At 47.5% G+C, this 10645-nt stretch overlaps 1 protein-coding gene across 1 annotated transcript in view; it reads right to left on the minus strand.

Annotated features, from left to right (window-relative positions):
- The window catches only part of TEAD4 (TEA domain transcription factor 4), an 81170-nt gene that overhangs the window by 8503 nt on the left and 62022 nt on the right, over nt 1-10645 (minus strand). The window contains exons 9-10 of the mRNA XM_019515858.1: nt 6404-6544; nt 4238-4390 (exon numbers count right to left, since the gene is read on the minus strand). Of these exons, the coding sequence (XP_019371403.1) occupies nt 4238-4390; nt 6404-6544 (294 nt within the window). The remainder of the gene's footprint in view (nt 1-4237; nt 4391-6403; nt 6545-10645) is intronic.

A 10645-nucleotide genomic window follows, 5' to 3' on the forward strand; every position in this document is an offset into this window, starting at 1 on the left:
TCTCCAAGGCCAAGCCTAGACCTCCTGATTCCCAGTTGTGCACATTACCCACAAAACCCTCTGTCATAAGGCTAACTCTGGATTCCCTGGGCCCTTTGTAGGGGCACAGCACACTTGCACAGCTTGGGTGGAGGCAGTCTATGATGACTTTAAGTCATCTTTGCACTCTCCCAATCTAGGGGGGCTCCAGGGGCTGGAAAAGTTCCCAGTGTAACGTAGACAGCCCTGAAAGCATAAGTAACAGCAGCCTCTCAAGGTTTGCCCTGTGGGGTATAGATCTTTGCAGAATCTCAGCAGTGCTGTGCGTCACAATCCACCCCTTCTGCTCCATGCCCCACCTGTACCTGACCTGAAGGAACTATCCTTTAGTTTAGCTGCAAGAAATATTTAGGTCCCCTTTGTAATGCTCTGCTTCCTTCATCAACATGAATAAGGGTCAATAATAGAAGGAGTTACCCCCTTGCATTTTCCAATCACTTCCATTGAGCTCCTTCTACCTGCCATAAAGGAGCCACTGAAGAGTGAGGATCCTCCACATGACTCATGTTGGCACAAGCATGTTTTTCACTGCGGCTTTGCCTTCTCCTTAGGCATAACGTATCTGCATCTCTGCCTCATCAACCTCCTTCCAAACCATCTCTCCTTCCCCCTCTTTCCCCAGCCTCTCCAAATCTTTGGCCACAGCTACCATTTCCACTTCATGGACAACTCTTCAAAAGGCTCTGAGATGCAATTTACACATACAGCACTAAAGGCCCTGCTACACTTCCAAATTAAAGCTGGATAGAAACCAGCTATAGAATTGTTACATGTTTTTAAGCACTAACTTTGTAGCTGGTTGGCTCTTTTATGGTGCTATAATTACTGTGCATGTTGGGCTGGTCTAAATTTATTGTGCAAGTAACCAATTAATAGGGGTGCACTGATAAAGATTTTCTTGGCCGATACCAATAGCCGATTATTAATCAGCCATATCAGCATACAGATCTGACAGCCAATTTACAGGATGGCAGCCTGGAAGCTTGGAGAGCAGCACCCTGCAGGTAAGTCTGTGGAGGGAGAATGTGCACGGGGGACAGAATGGGCATGTGGGAGGCAGACTGAGATCCCCATGGTGAGGGAAGGAGTGGGGCTGGGACAGGCCCAGCTGGGACAGTGAATGGGACCCCAGGGCCAGAAACAGGATGAAGCCATGGGCAGCTTGTCCAGGGGGTTCAGGGAGGTGGGGCAGCTCCCTGCCACTGTGTGCACCCCTGGGGAAGGAATGGGGGCATGTGGCCCTCTGGAATTTATGCACAGGATGGAGGTGAGCTGCCCACTGTGGGCTCAGGCCCAGGAGCAGCACCAGCCTCTTCCTGGTGTGGGGGGGGGGGCAGGGCTGAACAGGAGGAGGGCAGGTTCAACTGCTGTTCAGGAGGCAGGGGATGTGCAGCCAGTGCAGGGCTCCTGAGGGAAAGGCAGCTGAGCAGAAAGCCCTGGGCAGGGGCAGCATTGGAAGGGGCTCAGGGGGGCTATAGCCACTCCAAAATTCACCCTAGTCTCCCCATAGCCACCCCTCCCAGTGCCGCTGCTGCTGTCTGCCCCACTTCTGCCCACTGTTGAGCCCAGCCCAGCCCAGCCCCTCCCCCCCAGGTAGAGGCTGGCACTGCTCCTGGCCCTGAGCCCACAGTGGGCAGCCTGCCTCCACCTTGTGCACAAACCCGGGGGCACATACCTCCTATGCCTGCCCCAGGAGTGTGCACAGAGGCAGGGAGCCACCCTTCCTCCCCTGCACCCCCTGGACAAGGTGCCTACACCTCCTTCCTGATCCCAGCCTCAGGTTCCCATTCACTGCCCTGGCTGGGCAGCATGTGCCCCTGCCCCACTCCCTCTCTCACTGTGGGGACCTAGATCTGTCCCCCATACACTCCTTCTCTCCCCCAAGCCCCTTCTCCCACAACAGGCTTACCTTCAGGTCACTGCTCTCTGAGCTGCTGGGCTGCATTCCTGGCTGTGTCCATGTGTGCAGCTGCACACATGCAAATAGAATTTATTGGTGCCATTATTGGCTACACCACCAAAAAAAAGCCAATACCTCAAAATTTTTATTTTCCTTTTATAGGTACTGATCCGATATGTGACCAATATATTGGTGCACCTATACTAGTTAATTGTGTGATATAAGTACTTTGCACTTGCAGCTGGTCTTCCTTTCCACATGTGGCTGGTCTAACTTTATTGTGCAATTAACTAGTTAACTGTATAATATATGTAATATGTAGCAGGAGCCTAAATGATACTAACTCTGGGGTGGTATGTGGACATCTTTGTCTCATGCATGGCTTAAACATTTCAGGGACCTGTAATGGGGCTCCTACCCCATTACTGAAGAGGAGAGAGAGTCAGGGTTGCAACCAGCTGGCTCCAGGTCCTGGGAGGGATTAGCAGGGATGGAGAGTCCTTTAAGATGGTTGCTTGCCCCAGATGCAGACAGTGCATTCAGACTGTGACTCAGACCTGGGCAGAAGTGGTGGATCAGGTGACAGAGAGGGTTGCAGGTTTTGGGGGAGGGGGTTGCAGGCTTCCTAAGGCCAGGACCACAGCTGTGAAGAGAGGCTGAGTCTGACCTGCCAGAGCAGAGGAACCCCAGTGTGTGTGTGTGGTGGGACAGAGAGAGAGAGAATGGGATTTGGTCTGTATGGCCAGACCCTGGGAAGGCTGAGAGGAAGCCTCAGTAGAACCAGACATCAAAGTCATGTTCCTTTTGTTGTATGCTTAAATCATCATCCCTGTGGTGACACAGACCCAGGCTGGGGGAAATTTTGTATTTGACAGCAGTCAGCTTACACCTGAGTTAAGTTTAAATTGGAGGACAGAGTAGTTGCGAGGTGAGCTTGGAGGCTGCAGGTAGTGCCTACGAGTGCATTACTATCGTTGCTGGAGAACCTGAGTCTGCACAAATAGACTGCGGGTATGGGCCCAGGCTCCAGAAGGGAGGGAAGCAGAAGGAGGGCCCCAAAGACTGAGGACATGAGCCTAGATCCTGCAAGGACAAGGCTGGAGCCTTGGGTCCTGGAACAGTGGATCACGGGTGGAGGGACCTTAGTCATAGTTAAGTGGGCCAAGGCCAGGGGGCTGCAGCTCAGACAAGGATCTAAGACAGGGGCGGGCAATTATTTTGGCCGAAGGGCCGTTTAACGAGTTTTGGCGATTTGTGGAGGGCCAAAGTGCCCCACCTCCTGGTCGCCATCTTGGAACCTGACATTCTGTCCCCAACCCCTGGTCGTTGCCACTGGCAGTCCCTTCCCTCCCCCCAGAAGTGCTCCATTTGGGAAGGGGGTTTCCCATCTTGGAACTGAAAAATAAAACAAATTATATACTAAAAATCAAACTTCCACAATAACACATTTTAATTTTATTTAAAAACATATTTTTGTCCTGATTTGTGTGTGTTTGTATGGTGTATGTAGAGGTGGTTGTGTAATAGCTCAAAATGAAGTCTGACTCTTGTATATTGTGGGGGTGTGGGGGCTAGGTGGGGTATGGAAATTGTCTCTGTTGCTGTCACTGCCAACGCTAAGCTGCTTCGTAAGGCAGCGGTGGCAGCGCAGAGGAGCCGCAGGGCAGCCCAGCACGGGCTCCAGGCAGCTGCAGCAAGGAGCACTGGGCAGCGGTGATGGGGAGGGGCTGCTTTTCCCCTCTGCACTGAGCAAGAGTTTCTGCCCAGACAGTGCTGCTGCTGCTGCTGTTTAGCATGAGCAGGCGAGTCCAGAGCAGGCCTGGGGCATGCCGGGTTGGGGCTGTGGCATGGGTCCCCTCTGGTACCATGGGGCTGGGGCCAGCAGCGGTGGCAGATGGAAGAAGCTGCTGCCACCTGGTCTGCCTAGAAAGCCACTCCAGCCCTGCTGCATGCCCTGGGGGTGGCAGGATGTGCCACAGCGAGAGAGTGACTGGACCAGGCGGGACCAAGGGACCAACCACAGGCCGGATAAAGCCCCTCTGCAGGCCAGATCAGTCCCATGGACTGTATTTGGCCACTCCTGAAGTAAATCCCCTGACTTTTAGGGGCAGCCTCCCAGTCCAACTAAAACATCAAGGCATAATAGGCGAGGTGGCGGGGTGGACCCCCTTAGTGATCCGAATGGGCAAGAGAAGGGGAGGATCCCGGCAGCTACTAGGGGGGTTGATAAGATGCAGCCCCTCCCCCTCTGGGCTTCAGCATGCTACAGTACCAATAAACAGCAATTCAGTGGCCCACCTGTAAGATAGTGAAGTTTTCCAGCACGCTGTTCATCATGTATTTCTCTGGGAGATGTTTGAGTTTGTGGATGAAATTAATCATGTACTCGCAGAGCGGGGAGCGGTGGATGCGATAGGAATAGTGTCCATTTTCATAGCGGGCATACTCCGTCTGCAAGGTAAAACAGAAGAGATGCTTGAAAGATTTCAACTCTTCATTAACGTGACTAATAATTAGTAACAGCAGAGTTGCCCATTTGCATTTTCCAGTCGCTTTACTGCCACTGAGCTCGTGAATCATTTTTTAAAATAATCCTCTCTAAAGAAGCTCTTCTAGAACTTCCCAATGTCCCCAGCTTTAATTATTTAGTGAGAGTGTGAAATTTCTGTCTACACTAGTAGTAACCAAAGTTTTCTGTGTAACAGCACCTGTCATCTGAAGGCTTCAAGGTGCTTTCCAGGTAATTTCATAGATTTCATAGACATTAGGGCTGGAAGGGACCTTGGAAGATCATCGAGTCCAGCCCCCCGCTCAAAGGGCAGGAAGTCAGCTGGGGTCATAGGATCCCAGCAAGATAAGCATCCAATTTGCTCTTAATAACTAACTACGCCTCCCCACACCTTTGTGAGAGAGGCCAATATCACTGTCTCCATTTTACAGATGTGAAAACTGAAGCACTTAGCACTCGAGTGACTTTCCTGACATGACACAAGGAAATAATGGTATATCTGGGAATATGCACCTCACATCCCAGTCCAATCCTTGCCTCTCCCACACCTCACTGCTGCATGCTGCTCTGTGAGTATGAAACTTTTGTGGCGCTCTCTCTTTACTTTCACACGTTAACCACTTTACTTTCACATATTAAACTTTAGACCCTCCCCTTCCTCCCCCCACAGCTGAAGCACCAGGGGATTTTTGTCACCTTCCCTTTTTGAGTCCCAGGAGGCTTCTAGCCACTTCAAGCCCATGAACAGTGAAATGGCCCTCAGCCACAAAGACCTGCTTTGTCCTTCAGCTGACATTTAAAGCAGAATTATAGGGAAAAGCAGCTCTTACCACACCTTGAAAAAGACATAGTGTTCCCCTTCTCTAAGCTTGTTGTTCTGTGGGAGTAGTAGGGATGGAAGTTCCTGTCTAAACACACTGCTGAATGTATGGCATTATCTGGCAAGTCACATTCAAAAGGTTTGTCTTCAATAAATCCCAGGAATAAAGATTTCATAGACATTAGGGCTGGAGGGGATCTTGCAAGATCATCAGGTCCAGCCCCCTGCCCAAGGGGCAAGAAGTCAGTTGGGGGTCAGATCACCCCAGCAAGATAAGCATCCAAGTGTTTCTTAAAGGTATCCAGAGTAGGTGCTTGCACCACTTCTGGGGGGAGTCTGTTCCAGACTCTAAAGACTCAGATGGTAAAGAAGTTTTTCTTTATATCCAGTCTAAAACAATCTTCCAGCAGTTTGTGATCATTAGATCTTGTCTTCCCTTGGGGTGCCCAGGTGAACAGATGTTCTCCCAGTTCCTGATACACACCCCTTATATACTTATAGGCTGCCACCAAGTCACCCCTGAACCTTCGCTTCTCCAGCACAAAAACAATGTTGTGCTCTCTGCTCTTCAAAACTGCCCTGGAAGTCACCTAAGCATAAAGCAGACTTAGTGCTTCTAGATCTGCGCAGTTAAAAACTCCCGAGTCAGGCCACTGTCATGGTTTATGGGCCTAAAAATCATGGGTTTAGAGGAGAATAATAGTAGTATGCATGAGAATCTTTCCATTTACCTCATGGTTTCTGAGCCTGGATAGGTTGGAGTATGTCAGGTTTTCTCTGCACCAATGAGAACTAGAAACTTATAAAACACCAAGAGCTAAGGTCCACATCATCACATGGCCGCAAGAGCTGGCGTTTTAAGTGAATAGCAACTACTGCAAAGACCTGCAATGAATTCATGTGAGATCACTGTGCTGCAGGCTGGATCAGGTACATCCTTGAGCATCTGATACCACAACACTAGACCACTGTTTCCTGATTGTCAAAACTCTTCCTGTCCATCACCCTGATGAAGGCCAGTGGCTACAGCTTGCCATCAGATTCATGCAAGTGGTATTTGTGAGATGCTGAGCAATAGGCAAAACGTGACTCCAGAGTGCTCTGCATTCAGTTCTCAGCTGCTTCTGGCACCTACCTCCACTTTCTCCACCACCTGCTTTCCGAAGGAGCACACTTTAGTGGAGCAGGTAATGATCATATTTTCTGGGCTCTCATATTGGCTGGAAACGCCATAGAAAGATCTGGATTCATCTTCAATGTTGGTGTTCAAATCAGCCTGCAGCCAAAAGAATAATAATAATAAAAAGATTAGAACAGTAGACTATTAACACACAGAACATTTATTTTGGAGCCTGAGCAGCAGCTACCAGAGGGGTGTCCTTGAACCCATGAGTTTGGGGCGGTAGAGGGGGTAAGTAGCTGAAATGTTAGAGTTTAGCATATACACCTGAAAGAAGTCACTTTGGGGCTGCGGTTTGCATGTACACCTGGTAGATAAGGCTTTATAAAGGTACAATGAAGCTGTTTGCTGCTTTATCTGAAAGGGGGAGTCTGCATTGAAGGGGGAGCGCCTGGGGTGAACAGGAAGGCCTTTCTGTTAGCCACACAGCTGCCTGCCAGGGCGGGCTGCCTCAGTGAGGAGGAAGGTCAAGGGTTTAAGAATCATAATAAAGCATTCTGCTGGGGAGGACAGGGAAAGAGAGGAATACTTTATGGGTAGGGGCAGGGGGCAGTGAAGGGACCAGGCAGTGCTTAGATACCGTAGTATGGGGCCCAGTCTAAGAATCCAGACAGAGAGACGGGAATGTTCTGAGAGACCCAAATCACTGGCCATGGTTGATCGAGACCAGTCTCAAGCCACGTTTTCAAAGTAGGCTGCATAAAGTTCAGAGCTTGGTATGTAAGCACACATTAAAGTACTGGAAACAGACCCTTTCCTCATTTAAACCAGGCTCTCGAGGCTAAAAATGTGGCCCCCTCTTTTCCACCAGAGGTCGCCCAATCCTCATATTATATCTTGAGCAGAGCAAGGAAAAGTTTCCCCATGCTTTGAAAAAAACAAAGTATTAGAAAAAGACACTTGGCTTATTCCCTTTAATGCAAAAAGCAGACCACGGGTGTCAAGTTCTTGATGCAAGCAGGTGCTAATTCACCAGACATGGAGCAGTGTTACTTTTCTTCCAGTTCTTATGGGCTCGTTTGATCTGATTTACCTCCCCCTGTAAAAGGGAAACAGGAAATTCTGCTTCCCGTACAGCTGACTCTATACCCCGGTCTGTAGCACAATGAGGACCAAGTTGCTACCATTAAATATCCACTTAGCATGGCTTCCCTGACCAGCACTGACCAGAGATTTTTATCCAAACTCCTGGTTTGCAAGTATGTCTAGCTGTGCAGGGGCTCACTACTTAGAGCAGCTACCAGGTGGTTTTGAAAAGAAAAGAAAATCGTTCTCCCTATCAGTTAATGAAGATGGGACTGCAGGGTAGAATATGACTTAGTACTGTAGAGCAGACAAAAGGATATGGAAACAAAGAGTCCCAACTGCGTAACAGCAGGGAGCACTGGCCGTGCTAGTTGGTCTGGAAGCTAGACACCCAGCGGGAACAAGCTGTTCTCTTTGCATATCCAACAGCCTCACTATAAAATTCTCTCCCTTCATCACATACAAATCCTACCTCTCCCCTGCCATGAGAGATTACAGGCATTTTTCTCTGAAGCCTCTGGCAGGACATGGTAGTGGTTTCTCTGTCACCTTTCCTGGGGTGTTAAGCATTTAGCTTTTGAATCAGTAGCTTACAAGAGTGAGCTGGCTGGGTCAGTCAGGAGCTCTGCTAATAGGCAAGTGACCAACAGCTCCTATCCAATGCTGGAGTCATCACCCCAGAAAAATTCATCTCTTTGTCAGTAGCAATACTAACAACATTAGCAGGAAAGGCAACCATATAAAAATGTACAGTGTTGCGATTCAATCTAATTTCCCCAGCTGTTAACTAGCTGCTTTGGGCACACAGAGGGCAAGGAGCAGGAGAAGGAAATACAATAAACTTTATCACCATTTATTTTACAAGTCCAATTCCATTTCCCACTTGGCATGTCATCTCCATCCCTTAAACTCTGCTGTTCCTCTCTGCCTTTGCACAGGCAAATAACATGCTGTATGCAATGGGCATGTGAGGATTTCTGCCGTGAGCAAAACCATTGAACTCTATTAGAGAAAGGATGCCACTTAAAAGCTGAGCCAATAGGCCAATGAAATTCAATCACCACCAGTGACCCAGGGCACAAGCTCTGGGGACCACAGAAAAGACAGGTATAAGTTAGGCCTGCCTGACAGTGACCAAACGAAATAGTCTCATTTCATACAGCTTTTACCAAAACTCTAGACAAATGTAGCATCTTTAAATAGTTATTCATCCTTATGGATGGATATATATTTGCATTTCATTGTTAGAATGGGCCATCTTTTTCTTTTTCACTCTCTGAGGGATTCATATTTTATGGGAGGCAGTACTGTATCTCCAAGGTATAGGGCAGATCTTCAGCAAAGGATTTTACCTCCACTGGCTTCAGTAGAGTTAAGTCAATTTATGCTATTGGAGGATTTGCCCCCACATGTTTTAATGTGCATCTACACTCATTCAAGAGGATACACTTCCCATGGGAAAACCAAGGTTATGATGCTGAAGAGTAATTTCTTATTGTGATGTCTCACCAGTTGTTTCTAAGTGTATATCCACACTGCAACTGAGAGGGGTGACAGTAGCACAGGTAGGCACACCTGGGCTAAATTTTATCTAGTTTGCTTAGGAAATAATAGCAACGAAGACATGGCATGGACTGGCATCCAAATCATGTGTCCAGGACTCCAGCAGACTTGTCCAACCTGTGCAAAAGCTACTGTTACCCATGCTAACAAGATGAAGTAACTCCTATTCAACCTACAGGAGTATATCTGTCTGGTGCAGACATATCCTCAGAGAGCAACACTTCTAGTAGTTCTCTAGTGAAAGGAGTTTACTGTTGTTGTTTAAGAATGACTGTTATCCATCTATGTAGTTAATCTATATTGTACATCTGTATTGTACATCTGATCCATCCTCAAAATGTCTTAATATAGACAGACCATTTATTTTTCCAAACGCTTCATGTACTATGCTTACTTTGGAATAAAGCCCAGCTGTTTTTTTCATGAACAAGAACATGTACACAGATTATGACCCCAATGCTGCAAAGTCTTCGTGACTTTACAAAAGAGTGCTCCCACTGAGCAGGGAGAACAAAGGCACAGACCCTATGTACGTGCTGCTTGAAGCTGGCGTTGATGGTGGCTCTGCAACACACAGGAGGGAAAAGGCAACATTCAGAAATAAAACACAAAACTAGATGATTCCAATAAGTTCTCCTTTAGAAAATTAAGCAGCATTTTGTCCAGACACTATGAGGGAAAATTCTATTAACAGCTATTGCAATTCATATGGAAAACAAATTCAACCATTAAGAAGTGAAGCAAAAGGTTTGTAGCCTAATCTGAGTGCAGTGTTCAACACAGTCTTAACAGAGAGGTCACTACAGATGCCTCCATAATTTGGCAACTCTCCTACTGAAAGATCAGGGCTCAGAATTTCACACCTAGTTAATCACTATTAAACTATTTGGCACCAGGAAAATTTATGTTAATACTGTTTCAATTAAGCAGTCATTATCATTCATTGACATTAAGCCAAATCACTTTCCTGGGAGTCATCCTAATATACCATGTCCCAACAAATTAACAGAATGTGAGTTAATGATGTTTTATGTTTATACAGCATTTCTCATTCAACGCACTTTCCATGTTATGGCTGGGGTTTCAAGCATGCCTTAGGGAGGGAGGCACCCAACTCCTATCTGAAGCCAAAGGGGGTTGGGCACCTCTTTGAAAATCCCAGCCCATAAACACAGAGCACACCATGGAATTTCAGCAACTTCTAGGATGGGAAGCAACAGCCAACTCAGAGAAAGTGTTGAACAAGATAGTGAGGGAGGGAAAGAAATACTGGAGGATGACAAGAAGATGAAACTCTACCACATGCCATGGCTCTTGAACAGCCAGCAAGATCCTCAGGCCTTAAGATAAGTTCTGAAAACACTTTCTGAACAGCTAGCTTGACCACAGGTTATAGGCTCAACGCAGAAATTACTAGTGAAGTTCTGAGGGCCTGTGTTATACAGTTCTTAAAACACAATGATATAACACTTGGGAAACAGCAGTGGATTCAGTCTCTTTGCTTTGAGAAGAATGCCTCAGAGCAGTGTGAATCAGAGTCTCTGGGAACAGTAAAGATTTCAAGTCTGATGTAATGATTTGGACTGCTGCCACAGCACCCCCCCCCCC

This window comes from Gavialis gangeticus, unplaced genomic scaffold (genome assembly GCF_001723915.1).
Source record: "Gavialis gangeticus isolate Ggan-Ray unplaced genomic scaffold, GavGan_comp1, whole genome shotgun sequence".
NCBI lineage: Eukaryota > Metazoa > Chordata > Crocodylia > Gavialidae > Gavialis > Gavialis gangeticus.